This window comes from Lissotriton helveticus, chromosome 5_1 (assembly GCF_964261635.1).
Source record: "Lissotriton helveticus chromosome 5_1, aLisHel1.1, whole genome shotgun sequence".
In the NCBI taxonomy this organism is placed as follows: Eukaryota; Metazoa; Chordata; class Amphibia; order Caudata; family Salamandridae; genus Lissotriton; species Lissotriton helveticus.
This window is the reverse complement of record NC_136065.1, coordinates 353,689,285-353,707,659: the sequence shown is the minus strand read 5'-3', so window position 1 is coordinate 353,707,659 and position 18,375 is coordinate 353,689,285. Positions and strand designations below refer to the sequence as shown.

Below are 18,375 nucleotides of genomic sequence, written 5' to 3'. Positions count from 1 at the left end.
CGAAGACGCCTGAAATGGCAGAAACCGGTCCCCGGAAGCTTGTTTCCTTCCCAGTGTAAGAATTGGCTTTTGTAGTCTGGTCTGCCCTGTTCCCATGATGCACTGGGCCAGGGACAGACTAATTTGCATACAGCCAGGTTCTGAAACTGGGATGGTGCAATGAGCTAAAAAACGGTGTTGGATCTAGCCCTGATCTCTTGACTGGGTGAGAGTACTCTGCTTAATTCAGAGACTCTGTCCATCACCACTCCTTGTTGTAAATTATTTTGTCCACCCTAAGCGTGGAAGGGTATACTCAGATGTGAGTCCCTTGCTCATTGCACCATCAGGATTCAAGCAAGCCGGGCCGAAGACGCCTGAAATGGCAGAAACCGGTCCCCGGAAGCTTGTTTCCTTCCCAGTGTAAGAATTGGCTTTTGTAGTCTGGTCTGCCCTGTTCCCATGATGCACTGGGCCAGGGACAGACTAATTTGCATACAGCCAGGTTCTGAAACTGGGATGGTGCAATGAGCTAAAAAACGGTGTTGGATCTAGCCCTGATCTCTTGACTGGGTGAGAGTACTCTGCTTAATTCAGAGACTCTGTCCATCACCACTCCTTGTTTTAAATTATTTTGTCCACCCTAAGCGTGGAAGGGTATACTCAGATGTGAGTCCCTTGCTCATTGCACCATCAGGATTCAAGCAAGCCGGGCCGAAGACGCCTGAAATGGCAGAAACCGGTCCCCGGAAGCTTGTTTCCTTCCCAGTGTAAGAATTGGCTTTTGTAGTCTGGTCTGCCCTGTTCCCATGATGCACTGGGCCAGGGACAGACTAATTTGCATACAGCCAGGTTCTGAAACTGGGATGGTGCAATGAGCTAAAAAACGGTGTTGGATCTAGCCCTGATCTCTTGACTGGGTGAGAGTACTCTGCTTAATTCAGAGACTCTGTCCATCACCACTCCTTGTTGTAAATTATTTTGTCCACCCTAAGCGTGGAAGGGTATACTCAGATGTGAGTCCCTTGCTCATTGCACCATCAGGATTCAAGCAAGCCGGGCCGAAGACGCCTGAAATGGCAGAAACCGGTCCCCGGAAGCTTGTTTCCTTCCCAGTGTAAGAATTGGCTTTTGTAGTCTGGTCTGCCCTGTTCCCATGATGCACTGGGCCAGGGACAGACTAATTTGCATACAGCCAGGTTCTGAAACTGGGATGGTGCAATGAGCTAAAAAACGGTGTTGGATCTAGCCCTGATCTCTTGACTGGGTGAGAGTACTCTGCTTAATTCAGAGACTCTGTCCATCACCACTCCTTGTTGTAAATTATTTTGTCCACCCTAAGCGTGGAAGGGTATACTCAGATGTGAGTCCCTTGCTCATTGCACCATCAGGATTCAAGCAAGCCGGGCCGAAGACGCCTGAAATGGCAGAAACCGGTCCCCGGAAGCTTGTTTCCTTCCCAGTGTAAGAATTGGCTTTTGTAGTCTGGTCTGCCCTGTTCCCATGATGCACTGGGCCAGGGACAGACTAATTTGCATACAGCCAGGTTCTGAAACTGGGATGGTGCAATGAGCTAAAAAACGGTGTTGGATCTAGCCCTGATCTCTTGACTGGGTGAGAGTACTCTGCTTAATTCAGAGACTCTGTCCATCACCACTCCTTGTTGTAAATTATTTTGTCCACCCTAAGCGTGGAAGGGTATACTCAGATGTGAGTCCCTTGCTCATTGCACCATCAGGATTCAAGCAAGCCGGGCCGAAGACGCCTGAAATGGCAGAAACCGGTCCCCGGAAGCTTGTTTCCTTCCCAGTGTAAGAATTGGCTTTTGTAGTCTGGTCTGCCCTGTTCCCATGATGCACTGGGCCAGGGACAGACTAATTTGCATACAGCCAGGTTCTGAAACTGGGATGGTGCAATGAGCTAAAAAACGGTGTTGGATCTAGCCCTGATCTCTTGACTGGGTGAGAGTACTCTGCTTAATTCAGAGACTCTGTCCATCACCACTCCTTGTTGTAAATTATTTTGTCCACCCTAAGCGTGGAAGGGTATACTCAGATGTGAGTCCCTTGCTCATTGCACCATCAGGATTCAAGCAAGCCGGGCCGAAGACGCCTGAAATGGCAGAAACCGGTCCCCGGAAGCTTGTTTCCTTCCCAGTGTAAGAATTGGCTTTTGTAGTCTGGTCTGCCCTGTTCCCATGATGCACTGGGCCAGGGACAGACTAATTTGCATACAGCCAGGTTCTGAAACTGGGATGGTGCAATGAGCTAAAAAACGGTGTTGGATCTAGCCCTGATCTCTTGACTGGGTGAGAGTACTCTGCTTAATTCAGAGACTCTGTCCATCACCACTCCTTGTTGTAAATTATTTTGTCCACCCTAAGCGTGGAAGGGTATACTCAGATGTGAGTCCCTTGCTCATTGCACCATCAGGATTCAAGCAAGCCGGGCCGAAGACGCCTGAAATGGCAGAAACCGGTCCCCGGAAGCTTGTTTCCTTCCCAGTGTAAGAATTGGCTTTTGTAGTCTGGTCTGCCCTGTTCCCATGATGCACTGGGCCAGGGACAGACTAATTTGCATACAGCCAGGTTCTGAAACTGGGATGGTGCAATGAGCTAAAAAACGGTGTTGGATCTAGCCCTGATCTCTTGACTGGGTGAGAGTACTCTGCTTAATTCAGAGACTCTGTCCATCACCACTCCTTGTTGTAAATTATTTTGTCCACCCTAAGCGTGGAAGGGTATACTCAGATGTGAGTCCCTTGCTCATTGCACCATCAGGATTCAAGCAAGCTGGGCCGAAGACGCCTGAAATGGCAGAAACCGGTCCCCGGAAGCTTGTTTCCTTCCCAGTGTAAGAATTGGCTTTTGTAGTCTGGTCTGCCCTGTTCCCATGATGCACTGGGCCAGGGACAGACTAATTTGCATACAGCCAGGTTCTGAAACTGGGATGGTGCAATGAGCTAAAAAACGGTGTTGGATCTAGCCCTGATCTCTTGACTGGGTGAGAGTACTCTGCTTAATTCAGAGACTCTGTCCATCACCACTCCTTGTTGTAAATTAGCTTCACTTCAAAGGCCCCGGCTTCTTGACACCGACATGCCGCTCTCCCCGCTCCGCCCCCTCCCCTGCCCGCCGTGTGCATTTCTCCTCCACCCCCTCCCCACAGCAATGCCCTCCGTCTTGTTTGGCTTTGAAATTCTGGACACCCTACTTCAAAGCCCCAGGCACCCCATCTGCTGCCTTCCGCCTGGCATGTGTTTGGTGGATCCCAAAGGCGACGCTACACCGGTTCCCTCTCTTGCTCTCCTCCCCCCTACTCTCTCGTGCTCCCCTGATACCGTCACTTGTTCTGTCTCCTCAGATGCGGCTCCCTACTCCTCCCCCCTGCTTGTTATTCGAAGGATGCGTGCTTTTTAACATGCACTCCACTGCAGATAAAAAATAAATAAATAAACGTGGGATGCCGTATCTCCCTCTGCCCCCACCTGCCCTTTGCCTGCCTCGGTTTACTTATGGCGGTGGTATGTCAGGTCTGTTAAACCTTTCCCCCTCTGTCGATACTTTCAACAATGCGCACAGTTATACACAGGGTGCTGCCGCTTTAAATTACCCCTGCACAAAGCTCGCTGACTGCCTGCAGATTTCAAACTCCCCCCGGCCGTTCAATAGACTTGGCGGTTATCAAGCAGTAAGATTACTGTAATTAGTTTCACTTTACAAGAGGAGGTAGCTGTATGCTTTCAGAGTTTGGGCAATTATTTTTAATAGAAGTCTGCGCACCTTTTAATAGCAAGCACTCGCACAGCGGATCAAAATAAAAGCCTTGTAGCGCTTCTCACAGAATTTACATGGTTGGGTCAAGGGACTTTTAAATATTTCTGGCTTTTCACTATGACGCCTGCATGTGGCTCACGGTGGGCTAATAGGTTTTAATCTTGCACAGTGGTAAACACTTCCACTTTCAAACAGTGCTGCTGGGCGGCAGCTATCAAACACGTCATACGTGTCCACTATTCACTGTAAGCATGGGTTTAGCATGGGTTTATCACTCTGCTTAGAGCATCACTGGCATGTTTTTTTTTCCATTTTGTATATATTTGTGATAGCATGAACACACACACAAAAACACACACAGTTTTGGCACTGACTATCGCAAGCGCATGTAAAACTCACGGTTATCATTAACAGAATGGATTTTTATAAAAGCAAAACAAGGGTCTCTTTGACTCTGTAACCTTTTGGTGCGCACACACGGACTATATCGCTTCTACACAGTAAATTTTCTGGCTGCACTGTCAGCACAACATATAGATCGTGATTACCAACGCCACTCATCCATTTGCAAAACGAAAAATGTAAAACTCTTCTATTGCGAGACCTATTGGCTATGCCAATGCTTGTTTCCTATTTCTCCCAAAAATGTCAGAATGTAGATATATTTTAGCCATTTTCTCGATCCGCTCCGGGGTAATCCACAAACCATAAGAACCTTTAGACTCTCCAAGATGTTGGGGAAAAAGGACACCCATTTTGCGTGGATTCCTAATGTGGAAAAGAATGTATGGACCCCAAGCGCCAACTGCTCTAAATAGCCAAAATAGGGTTCAGCAATAGAAGGGGGAGAGCTCCAGACTTTAAGGAGTTGATAAGTGCATTTACACATGATTATTATTGATTATTGCATTTACACACAAAATCATGGTGCATCAACATATGGTTTGTTAATCTTGAACCTCTGACCAAGCCAATAGACTTACCATATATGTTTGCATGAGCCTTTGGTGGTCAAAGGGGATTACATAATTTCATCTGTGGTATTTTCCATCTGCCTAATGTATATATTTGTAAATTTAAACTCGTATTTAGTAGTGTGTGTGTGACAAATGTATGTTTCTTTTTATCAAAAGAAATGCTGACTGGACAACAATTTATTGAGTGTTAGTAATGCATGTCAGCAAATGGTCATTACTTGCCCACACCAACTCCCCAGAGAAGGCCTTTGACTGCTCTGCTTTGCTATCCTTAGAGAGTCAAGCCCTACAATGGGGTACTAGCTTCCCAGTAAGGGGAAATTGTGGATCTCTTACTTGTACACAACTAATAATAACATTTTGTACAACCTCTTTTTTGTTTAAAGAATAACACTTTACTGTCTACCATAGACATAGCTAGATTGTTTGCAAATGTTACATGAGACTTTTATGAACCCCTATCAATAAATGTTCCTTGTGATAACCAGTTAGTTCTATAGTATCTAGTAATGTTTTAATACACTTCCTCAAGCTGCCTAGGATTTTGCATCTGATGCATTTTCTCTAGTAAACATGCATTTTGTGTTTTTGGGGGAAATATATGGAAAGTTTGTTTTTTATGTCCCACCATTAGTTTATTACTTCCTTGTAATGTATTCAGAAATTGATTATGAAGATAATTCAACCCCTTGATCTGCTAATTCATGTGTTTCATACACTGCAGTGATGCTTCGGGGGTACACCTCCTTGCATCCCTTCTGATGGAGCTGGATCCTGGGGATGAGGTGTCCCGCATCCTTTGCACTGATGCACTGTACCAACTGGACCGAGTGGAGGAAGCCCACAAGATGCTCTTACTGACCCTCAGCGGCAATCCTCAGCGATCAGCGGTCCTGGCCAGGCTAGCCCTGCTGCAGTTCAAAAAGGGATTCATATATGACGGGAATCAGGTAAGCGGACCCTATGCTTGAAAAGAGGTTGCAAGGCAGGCAATTTAGTAATAGAGTTGAATGAATAATTTTTACAGCAGATTTTTTTCCTTTAATGTTAAAGGAAAATGTCCTATATGTGCCACCATGTGTAAAATGTATATTAATCATTTGTTAAATGTGAAATCCTTGTTTAATGTAAACATGCGCCATTAAGAAAAACAGTTCTCTACAAGGCATTTGGACAAGAGAGTTCATTGTGTTAAAATATACCTTATTGGTAAAATGAGCCATTGTTATGCACGGGTGATTTTTCTTTCATGAACTGTGAAATCAGACAAGCATTTGCAAGGCAATCGGTCTCACCTTTGGGACCTTATATGTATTTAGCTATGCAGCACATTAGCCTGGGTGTTGAAATATCTACTGTTCGTTAACATGGAAAGAAAATGAGCACCAAACTGCGTGACACACCAGGTATTGGAACACATGGAGAGAAATATTGCCTTTCAGCGGGAAATGGTATAGTCCAAAACTCTCTTTTTAATATAAAATAGGGCCTTCGATGGTCAATTCACTGAAAATACAAGATTTGAAAATTTTATTATTGTCTACGGGTGCTCATGGAAGACAATTTCTATGGACTGGAATCTAGAGAATGATAAAGTGATTCTGGTATTTTACTGACCTCTGCAGGTCGTTTTCAATCAAGAAAGTTAAATAGAGGCAGTTGCCAGAAAAATAAAAAAAGAAAGTCCCTAAGCAGAAAGCAATTCTGGTAGTTCGCTGACTACTACTGGCCGTTTTCTATTAAGACAGTTAAATAGAGGCAGTTGAACAGAAAAAAAAGTCTCTAAGTGGAAGCAGACAAATCCTAGGGCTGATCTCCTGAGCCCACAAAGTACATACACATATAAGTATATACTAAAGTATATACAGGAGGTCTTGAATGCTCAACCTAAAAATGGAGCAAACTGTTGTTTTCCACATTCGCCAAATGTTGCTGGTTTGTGGTGGTCTACGGTGGTCCACTGATGTATGTGGGGTGGAGTTGATCAAAAGTCATACATTTCAATGAAAATAGCAATATTTTGCAAAATCCACCAAGTGTGATAGATTTACGAAAAATGTCAAATTTGTTTTTCCCATCATATTTCTTCCATGGCAGAGTAGGCATATTTGACCTTTTTTCAGAATGTTTTGCTGATCATGACCCACAGGAGTTGCTTCACTACCGTCTTTGAGAGTGGTGCCAACATATGGGAGTTAATAGGATTTTTACTGGGTCAGAAAGATCCAGAGGGCGAGCATATGATGTGCGTGGGTTCAACAGCCATCAGCAGTATATCAATAATTGTGGTTTACAGCCACATTCAAACCCAAATCTCAAACATATGATGGAGTTCCCTGGGACTAGACCTGGGTACTTTGACCTGATAATACAAATGCTTCATTGTAATTGATCCAAGGGACTCTTTGCCCCATAATCATTGCTGGCACAAAGAAATGCCACCCTGACATCATAACTTCTCTGTCACAGTGAAGGGGGCATCAGAAATTGAATGTAGCAACAATGCCAGAGGTATGCAAAACTAATGAAATCCACCCTTACACGGAAAACAAAACTCTGTAGAATAGTGAGACACCAGCAATACATTCTGCCATCTTTCAAATGACAGAAATTTAACAAGCTGCAGACACAAATTTCCCATCACCTTTGTGTCCAAAATAACATTGTTGACATCATAAAATGGTTTAAGGAACAAGTACTTTGTGGTACATGTTTCTGCCCATACCTATACAGGACAGCGATGGGAATGAGTAGAATAATTGGGCATAACACACTCGGAGTGCCTCAGCTGTACTTTGGTGGAAAGTATTGCTCATCAGAAGTTGTTGTCAGAAGCTGGAGTGATGGAAACTCAGGCATTATACAGGCCATACCCCAAAAATACAAAACTCGACCTGCATGCCCAGCCTCTGCTCCCAACAACTGGTAAAAGAGTCACATAGTACAATAGGCACCTGTTACAACGACTAGAGCGGTTGACCTCGAAGTTGGGGAACCGGGTTCGAGTCTCGGCAGGGACGCTCAAAATCCTGTGATTCTGGACAAATCACTTAATCTCCCCTTGCGTACCAAAAATGAATGTGTCCGCCTGTATTGTAACTGGTACTCATGTGTCTAGTTAGCTCTATATAAGACTCTAAAAAAAAAGAATCGAAAACAATCTACTTATTGGTAATTCAAGTCGCATCCTAGGTACAGGAGGAGGGTGGGCGCACACTGCCTCACATCCCAGCACTCAGTTTGCCCCGGTGCATCATAGTAAATGCAGTGCATGACAACACTTACTTCAGCGTCAGGCTTTAGTTTTTCACCCTTGTTGGTGCATGGGTAGCATGAATCCACTACCACCACTACCAAATTCACACCACAGTCGGAGGGACAACACAAACACAAATTTACCCCAAAGAACTTAAGGTCCGGGATGCAGAGATGGATAGGGATTGGGTTTAGCCCGAGATTACCGATTTACAGAAATGTCGAGCTGCAACAACATCATTTGTGTGGCTTAGTATCCATAGGTCCTAATGCAAGCAATAGAAATGTTTCTGATGCTCTCTTGTTAAATAATACAAGGCAGCACTATGTGGGGTGCAACGGGCCCATCGCAGTCCGCCACGGCACCTCCTGCACTAGTGACAGCTACGCCACTGAACAGTATCGACTGCAAGTATATCGACTTGCACAATTCCGTCTAGGTTTTTTATGTGAAATTAGGACAGTCAGTCTATGATTCCTATATGTACTTACCTTAATCATAGTGGGCAAGTGTGATCTATTTTGTTGCATGCAGTGCTTAATTTGATTTGGTGCTCGGCACCTGCACTTATGACAGTCTGCCACATGATGACGCTGTCTGCCTTGTTAGGGATGAGCATACCGACAGCTGTTTATTAATTAACTATAGATTATCAATGACTAATTCCTGCCACCCAAGCCATTCGTGTAGGTTTTGGGACCTGGAATGGTATTACTTGCTACACTTGCTAGTGTGTGAGGGTCAGTAGTTGTTTTGGTACTGTCATTAGTCATTGGCAGCGCTGGCAGGGTACAATGGATGGAACAAACTGCAGTGGCCACCTGAAGAGGACCCTGGCCCTTATTTAAAAAAATATATAAATTAAGCACCATTTGCAGGTCGATATTTTGGCATTCAACCGCGCATTGTGATGCATTGCATAGACTGAATATTAAAAGGTGCGTAGAGGTGCTCTGACAGGATATGGAACAAGATTTCCTCAAAAGGTAAATGATGCTAAAATTGTTTTGCGACCGAAAATACATTTCCAGAAGTTTTGGAATGTCCTCCAGTGTGAGGCTAAATACTGGACATACTGTAGGGATTGACAAAGTTACCTTATTTGCTAAAATTCCATTGCAGCAGTGCTTAATTTATGGAGGTGTTTGTAAATGACAGCACTGGCAGAGAATGATTTTTCACTATCATTCAGAGCCAAAGAGAGAAAGGTCAAAAAGGGAGAACGAAGGAGGAAAAGGAAGATAGAAAAACATCAACAAAAAGAGAGAACAGAGATAAAAGAGCCTGAGCGAGTAAGATGGAAGCACTGAAAGTGGAGGGAGGTGGAAGAAAGAGGTATGAGAGTGAGTTAAAACTAGGCAATCTTGGTTTTCTCCAAACTTGGCAGCCGAGCTCTTAAGAAAACATTGAGGACCCTGCACCGGGGTGTTTTTTTCTTTTTTGTGAAGCACTTGACAGCTGAAGAGCGAGTCTCACTCACAGGAGAGCAGATGGCTGACATGAGCACTGCTGTGAGAGCGTTTACAGATGAATGATGCAGACATGACACTCCCCAAGGCACCCATGACTGATGAACATCAGAACATATGAAGCATTGTCTTGATAATAAAATTATCAGGTTAAATTCACTTAAATGTATATAAAACCAGTGATATGGAACAGGTCAGCCTCACAGATGTACATTAAACATTATGGGACACACACCTGCTCAGATGTATACATACCAACACGATTAACAAAAAATGCAAACTTATCACACAGCATGTCAGTGGAATCTGAATGTTATTTCCGACATGTCAGTCATGCCCATGCTGCCCAATCGTGCAAAGCTCGTACACTTCAATATCTAAAGCATCATCACTTCTCAATGCCCGTGTTCAGAAAGGCAGTCCAACTGATAACGTCATTTCCGTGCCGGTGCCACAACCACATAAACATGTTGGCCACCCAGATATGACTTGTGTTTCAAAACAATACAACTGGTGCTCAGTATGCCAAACACGTGTATCCCTTCCCTGCAGGTGGAATGCAGATAGTGTGGTCGAGCCAGCATTCAGAAACGATATTATTGTTCCTGAAGATCTTATTGTGGCTGGAACTCTCTTTGGCAACCCACTCTGGTTAGTTTTCCCAGAGGCACCTCTCAGACTCTCTCCACACATGTTAGGAGGGTACAGCATGTGCTCGGATCACCTACTTCACAGTGTCCATCCTTGGTCCATGATGGAGAGGATGGTGTTAGTCAGGCATGGATGAGGACAGCAGTCTGATTGAACATCTGGATGTCTGACGACGTGACTATAAACAACAACACATGATCCTCTTAAATCACGCAGAAATAGAAGATGGAGGATGACATTTACAAAAATAGCTGTAAGAGTCCTAAATCACTGTCATTTTGGATTATGAGGAGGGCAGAATTGTAAGTGAAAACTGTCACAGACATATTGTGGTGAAATGTTGTTGAAATCTAGCTTGTGGCCTGATTACGAGTTTGGTGGTGTGAGAGCGGGCCGCCACGCAGTCGCCTCGCTCCGACACCTCCAAACTCGACCGCCGGCTGCCTGCCAGATTATCTCCAGGCCTTGGGACAGGCGGGGGCCCTGTGGGTCCCCCTTTGTTTCCTCACATCCACCCTTTTCGCGGTGGAATATGCCAGCGACAACACTAGCATATTGCGGCCTCACACCCGGTGCAACACCGCCGAGGGCTCACAGATCCCCGGCATTTGCAGCGGTCATTTGGCGGTACTTGCAATAGGGCAGTCAGACAACCAGTGCGGCGGTGCCCACACCGCCACCATGGGTAGTCATAATCAAATCCATAGTCTTGTCATCTGTGCCTCCCAAGTCACACATTCTGTATTCCGCCGCAGTTGTGCAGCATGAAAGCTGTGGGTGGATGTCCATGGTGGAGTGATGTTACACAACATCATCATAGTAGTGTTTTGTCACTGTTCATCTAGCTGTGGTTCAAGCACATCTCCATTTATGGATGTGTTATTTTATTATTATTATTATTATTATTATTATGCGTTCTTATATAGCGCTCGATTACCCGTAGGCATCTCGGCGCTTGCCTTGGGAACCCGTCCTGGCTTTTCCCTGTGAGATACCCGTACTGGGCATCCCCAGGGTGAAAGCCAGGCATCCCGCCGCGGGAGGGCCGTAGTGGAGATTAAGCAGGCTAATGCCCAGAGCTGCAGAGTGTGAACCCGTGATTCGAGTAGGCACCGAAACGAGAATTATCGAGTCCGTGGATATTTGGGCTCAGGACCCTGCCGCGTCAGGAATTGAACCCTGGTCCCGGGTCTGACCTCTGCTTCAGGTCTGCCTCCTCTAACCAGCGAGCCACACTTCTCCACTGCCAACTCATTTTACCGGAGTTGGCATGTGTTTCCCATCACCTAGGAGAAATATTGGATGTTCTTGACATGCTGCATTGGCCAGTTGATGGGTGAGCATATGCATGTAGTTTTGGTGCATTCGGTGTAGACGTACAGCCAGGAGCATGCTGATCAGTCTGTATCTTTAATTCTAATATTGCTCAAAGGTCATATGCTTGTGCAGTTGTGTTTTGTTAACAGGCTGTATTAAGGTGTGCAGCTGTCAGTGCTTAACTGGTGGACGCAGGTGAGGTGCTCCTCCCTCACAGTGAGGGGTTTGTAGCCCTTGGTCGCACTAGGGTTTGCAACCAAGAGGAGATCCCAGATGATGAAGCATGCCACTTTGGTGGGTGATGGGATTCCGTTCTTTTAATGGGACATACCCAATGATCAAGTAGGAGTTGTAGGCTTGTACTGTTGGTGCTCTAGAGCCCCTTTTTGTGAGCTCGACAGACATGCACATTATTTGTCTGTTATATAATGTGGAATCCCCACACCAGTTTTATTTATTTTCTGTTGCAATGCGTAAAATTTGGGATCATAAGATTGATGCACTGTATGTGTAGGACAAAGTAACAGGTGTCTGGGTACTAAGGGGCCGATTAGGATTGCGGTGAAGCTGCATCCTCCGGGCCGGCGGAAGCCACGCCGGCCTGGAGGATGCGGATTCACCGCCTTGGTGAGGGAAAACACCAACTGCCACATTATGATGGCATTGGGATCAGCGGCGGACGGCAAGTCCGTCCGCCGCTGATCCGCGGTGGGTGTACGCAAATGTGCTGGCGGTGTCTGCAAGACACCGCCAGCCTTATTACGATGCAGGCGGAAACATGCTTTTCCATGACGGCTTTTCCGCCGTGGAAAAGCATGTGGTCTTTTGTTTTTGGGGGCCCGTTGCGAGCCCCCAGGGTGTTGGGGGGTGGGGGGTGCACATGGGGGGTACCTATGGTACCCCCTGCATTTACATGCACAATGCGGCAGGCATCGCGTGATGCCTGCCGCTTTGTGCATGCAAATGCACAGCATGCATATTTGACTTTGCGGCGGGTGCTGCTTAAAGCAGAGCCCGCCGCAATGTCAAATATACAGGATGTGACCGCCAGGGTGGTGGTCACATCCTAATTCCAACGGAGGGACCGCCGCTGCCCCTGCGGACGGTCCCTCCACCCCGGGCGTGGCGGAAGGACGCAGGTCCGTCTGCCATCCTTATATGCCTCTAAGTGTTGCAGTTCACCTTGCTAAGATTGGTCAGGCCATTACTGACATGCAGGTGAAGAGCGCACCTTGTTCAGTGCACATGTTTTCTGTTGTCTATCAGTCATTGCGTAATGTTTATAAGGGGGCTTTATACATTAGGCCTTTGAGAAATGTGAAATACGCAGGAAAAGTTTGCATAATTTCTGAAATTTAGCATTACACTTGTGCTTCATACGTGACGTTCCCAAAATGATTCCATCACGCCACATCGTGTAACTGTACCACAGTCTCTGGCAAAATTTAACGCAATAGCACGGGTATAAGGCAAACAAACAAACAAAATGGGAGCAGCTATTTTACACAGCAGTTCTGTTTTTGTGAGTTTTTTAGCACAAATGCATCCTAGTGTCAAAAATTGCGCTACAATAAAGCTCTAAATGATGGATTTGCATTTTATGTAATTAATTGTAATTTCTCATCATTTTTCTGAAATTGTACACAATTACACAATAACAAATTACACTTATTTCACACACCCCGAAAATACTTCTGATAATTTATATGCTATTTTGTATTTGACGCCAGGTGTTATAATTTCCTTTTATACAATTTTACTGCATCTCTGAGGAACATTTGGTGAATGGTTCATCTTCTTTGCATTCCCACTCTGTGGAAATACCAGTCGTAAGAATATTTAAAATCAGTTTTCAGAGTTCGATCTTACTGTTTTACAACCTATTTTTCCGGTCTTTGAAATCCTAGGATATTATTTCCTGCAGATAGCATTTTTCCTACTTGTGTATGAAGGTAAAGCAGGCAAAATGACCAATTACTTATAATAGTCATAGGGCCAGTTGTACGACCATTTTTTGTGGGCGCAAACAGGAAATCGGTCCGTTTGCGACCGCAAGTTTGGTCTGGCCCAGGTACAATCCCTATTTTGCGAGTTGGTAACCTTTTATCGACTCGCAAAATAGTGTTTGCGATTCGTGATTAGGAAGGGGCGTGCCAAGGATGTCCCTTCCTAATAGCAAGTCATACTTCAATGTATGATTACTTTACGACTGCAATTGCGGTCGCAAAACACTAGCAGTTTACCATCTACTCAAGTAGGTGGTAAGCCACTCGCAAACTGGAAGGGGTCTGGCAGCGAAAATATATTTTACGAGCAGGCAGTGGTCCCACGGGCCTGCCTGTATGCTGTAAAATGAACTGTTTTGCTTTAGTTGTTCCAAAACTCTCTGTGGCACCCCGGAAGCGCAGGGCACTAAATCCTGTTTTCGAGGCTCCTGCTCCCTCGGGGGCTCAGGGTGCTGTAGGGCTGGTGTGCGTATTTGTAATGCCTATATTTGGTTCACAGTCCGACCCTGGCCTCTCTCCTCTCCAGACATGGTTAGAGTCGCCTATAGGGCAATTCGGCACAGCGCGAAAGGCAGAGTGTGGGCCATTGTTTGGGCGGTTTTAGGGTCTGCTGGGCTGGTTTTCCTGCTGATTTTGTTAATAATACCACAAATGTTGCCTGCAGCAAGCGCAAACCCATGCTGTCTTCCATACCTTGCAAAACATTTACACAGCGTGTCCTTAGAAGTTTAAAACTGCTGCGATTTTCAAACATGGGCCACTTTTTTTATCTTTCTGATTCGCTAAAGGGGCCACTTTTGTTTTGGTGCCTTGTCCTATTTTCTGGCTTTCCTAGTCCGACCCTGTCTCCAAACAGACAGTAACAGTCTTGCATGTAGGGCTGGTCTTGGGCATAGGCGAACTGGGCCCAGGTCGCCAAAATTCCGAGGGGCGCAGCAGGGAACTTTCGGACTTAGGGGCAGATTTACAAGCCCCTTGCGCCACTTTTGCATCACTTTTCCCAAGTTAAAAGTGACGCAAAAGTGGCGCAAGGGGCTAGTAAATCTGCCCCTTAGTGTCATGCAAACAGCAGCTCGTCCATCCCACGTGGTCTCAATCAGGTGCCGTTAAAGGCTTTGTAATCAGCACTTAATGTATTTCAGCGAAATCGTTAGCACCCCGTCAACCACCTACCCTCCTCTCCTCTTCCTCACCCCTCCTGCTTTCACACACACGCCCCCGCCCCTTCCACCCACACACACAACAAACACAAAGGGGCAGATTTACAAGCTCCTTGCGCCACTTTGGCGTCATTTTTCCCATGTTAAAATTGACGCAAATGTGGTGCAAGGGGCTTGAAAATCTGCCCCAAAATGTACTTTCTTCCTATGGCGCTGTCCTGGCTGGCCCTGGCTAATGGTAAGGTAATTTGGTCACCCTTCCGAATACACAAGAACTATCAACGCCATGCGGACTTTTGCCTACATGATGATCAAAGTAGAAAAGCCGAAAAAATATTTTGTTTGATTTGTGGAAAACATTACATTATAATAAGTCCGGTTCTCAGGATGTCATTCATGTTTAATCCAGACATACTACCAGCAGAGGGCACTGTTTAATTTCAAATGTAATTCAGCTCTGGCAAAGGATGCAACTGTTAAGCCTCAGTATTTGGCAGTTGTTGTGCAGCGTAGTCAATTATTTTCCATTAAATTAACCATAAATACTGCTTGTAATATCATTCTATGAACATGTAATGAGTTTTTAAGAATATTCCACGCCTTCTAAATTGGCAAATTTTAGGGTGATAAATGCTAATGCATCAGTCTGCCGGGAGTAAATACAATTCTGTTTTTCATTAAAAGCATTGTACCTGCTGTTCTGCACACTTTACTGCCAACTCATTAAATAATCCTTCAAAGCTTTTATGCGTTTACAATAACATTTATATAAACCTTTTAATTCATTTGTATAATCTGAAACATTTTAGGTGATTTTTGTGTGAAGAAAATAACATTATTCTTTTGAGACCAGTTTTTTAGGTCGAAGCCTAGCAGCAGAGCAGCTGTGTGGTTTGCTAACGATATCTTAGGGTCTTTTGGAAAGCCTCCCTGGGAATGCATTCCGCCCATTGCTTATCATTGGCTTTGTGGTTTGTGACTCACATTTGCTTGCATTCTATTTGCTGGCTCTATTCGCTTTAGGTTGTCCAGCTTGAGTGTGTCCCCTCCCATGCCCAAATTCTGTGTACTGTATTCCTCCACAAGAATTGAATTTCTGTAAACAGGCCTTTGTAGCTTGACCTTATCTTGTCATATATGCTGTGTATTCGAAAGACAGAGGTCAAATGTCAGGCTCTGGTTAGGGATACACATATTTCTGAGTAGCTTTAAACCATTCTTGACAGTAATTTTGTAATTTCCTCTGATCTTCTGGAAAGATCATTTGCATGTGTTTTAGGGTAGTCTCCATAATCACTCGTATTTTAACAGCTCTTAAAATTTTAATTTGATCTGTTTGGTCAATATTACTTTTTCTTTAAAATGTTCACACTATTCCTCATAAACTAGAAAATCTGACAGTTTTGTCAAAACAATCATATATTAAACATTATGCATCACAATAACAGTATGCAACATTATACAACAACATCACTCTGTGCCCACGTTTCCATTCACCTACACACACACACACATTCACCATCAGCATATTTAAAATATAAACACTTCAACTAATTCCAAATATGAATCACCATTGTTCTAAGCCCAGGTTCAATGAATATCTGTGACATATGGGAAGTTCACGGGTCATCACTTTCTGCAGGGGGTGCATCATTATCCTGTCCCTCCCCCTTTTTAGCTACTTGCCAATGAAGGAACTTCTTGATTTTGCAATGTCCCTGCTCAGCCCCACTAGAGCACACTCTATTTCCACATTTACACTATTTGAGAAACCCATTTTTCCTTAAACAATGGACAACACTGTCCCTAATATAGCCTGACTGTATCTGTACCCCTAGTTTAGCTGGCCACAACTGGACTGCCAACCAAAATCTGGAACAGTAAATTGTGCAATACTGTCCTCTTATTACACCAAGTAAGAGAGTCCAAATCTGACTCAACAACAGGAGACCCACTGTGTCACTAAAGGAAACATAATGGCCATGTAACCCCTTGTAACCAGTTGTGTAGCTACATATGGTGCATAAGGTGTAGTGGCACCATTGCCCATAGGCTTGAGGGGCCCATTGAACCCTGACCTTGATAATTGCTATATTTCACTACCCCAACAATAGACAAAGTGATCATTCTACTAGCTTTTACCAGGACCCATTGCATCCTTGCTAAGTTACCAACTGGAAAACTAGGAAACTATATCAGCTCCCCGTTTCTCTTTGTGACAAAAATATTATACTGCAAATGTTACATCTGATTACTGCTGCCATATTACTGTGGAAAATTAGTACGGTTTGGTAAACATTATCTGCGCCATCTTGCCTTTTCCCCTGATGCCACACTTTTTGTCGTGCGCACCCGCCATTTTAGGTGCCTCGATCAGAACCACCCTCTGCACGCCGCTGGCCCCCAGCACACCCCTTCCCCCCCCGCTCTCGCATGCCTTGGATCATAAACCCCTCTTCAGCGCAGCTCTGCCTCAGAACCCCATCCTGTTCCCAGTGCGACACCTCCCTTCATTCCTTTCCTGGTCCCAGGCCCTTTGATACAAACCCCCTTTCCTGTGTGCCCGTTTGTCTTCCTCGTTCCCAGGCCGCCACCTAGCTCTGCGGATACTGTTTATTGCCCCCCCCCGTACAGTAGGAAGCTTCCCCCAATTAAAGGACCCTCGAATTGATCAAAGCCCCCACCCTATGATATCCGATCAACCCCACACATTCCGTGAATCGGCGGAATGTCCAGCTGCGCGATAATCATCACCTATTGTGACCGGGGTGGGGACTTCAACTGTAAATGCGTGTGGGAACGGGCCTGAAGGTGAGATTCCGAGGATGTCCTTTCATACTTCAAAGCATTACAAGAATGTGTTACCTGCAATAAAATTCATAAACTGTGTATAAGAGGCCAGGCCTCAGAGATGCGGTTAGAGCACCTCGTGACGATACTTGCTGTCCGAACTGATGTGTTCTCCTCCGGAGAGAATAAACCTTTGTTTCCTGCCTTCCAGTCTCCAGCGCCTGCCTCTTCATTGGTTAATATCTTGTGGGTTTAAGAGGCGACACCGCCGGGCAATACTTAAGGATCTTTTATTCTGGTTGGTAGCCTGACCTTTTTACATTACCTTAATCTGTCTAAAATGCAATCACTTCGAAACAGAGATTTTAAAACTGTACCATTATGTACTGCCTGGAAAACCCAAGATACATTTAAGTTTCTTGCCTTGTATTTTATAAACCACTTCACACATATTTGCTTCATGCCTTGAAACAAATGACTTGTCTGTACACTTGAGTTCAAAGTAGTGTGGCTGCAAGTTATTTGTGATGGATTTGATAAAGTTGGCAAAATCAGTAGGCTACTGTGGTTACCTCTAGGTATCAGAGTATCTAGTAGCCATGGAAGGGTTCCTCTGGAAACAAGGCTGCCATGATAACAAGAGGACCTGCCCTCTCTTTGATGATGTTGCTCAGAAGTAAGGGTTGCAGCAGAATAGTACAATTATAAAGCCTTCACACACCTGCATGCAATTCAGTGCCTTTATAATAAGGAATAGGCACATTGTATAGGATTGTTTTTATACAGTTGGAAACATTTTCCTGGAAGGGCTGTTAACTAAAGTCCTGTTTGTTTAAATTGTGGTGAGTTCTGGTGGTGGGCATCACCTAACGGAGAAGCAGATCACTTTGATGGGCAAGTATAGACCCTGCTCTTGATTCACTGGCTCCGTTTACACATCGGAATTATGTAGTTAGTGGAATCACCTAAGAAAATTACCACAGGCAGAAGCCACG

General features: G+C 44.9%; 1 protein-coding gene across 1 annotated transcript in view; it reads left to right on the top strand.

Annotated features, from left to right (window-relative positions):
• The window catches only part of TTC34 (tetratricopeptide repeat domain 34), a 417,629-nt gene that overhangs the window by 53,542 nt on the left and 345,712 nt on the right, over positions 1-18,375 (top strand). Inside the window, exon 2 of the mRNA XM_078642477.1 lies at positions 5,456-5,681. Within this exon, the coding sequence (XP_078498603.1) occupies positions 5,456-5,681 (226 nt within the window). The remainder of the gene's footprint in view (positions 1-5,455; positions 5,682-18,375) is intronic.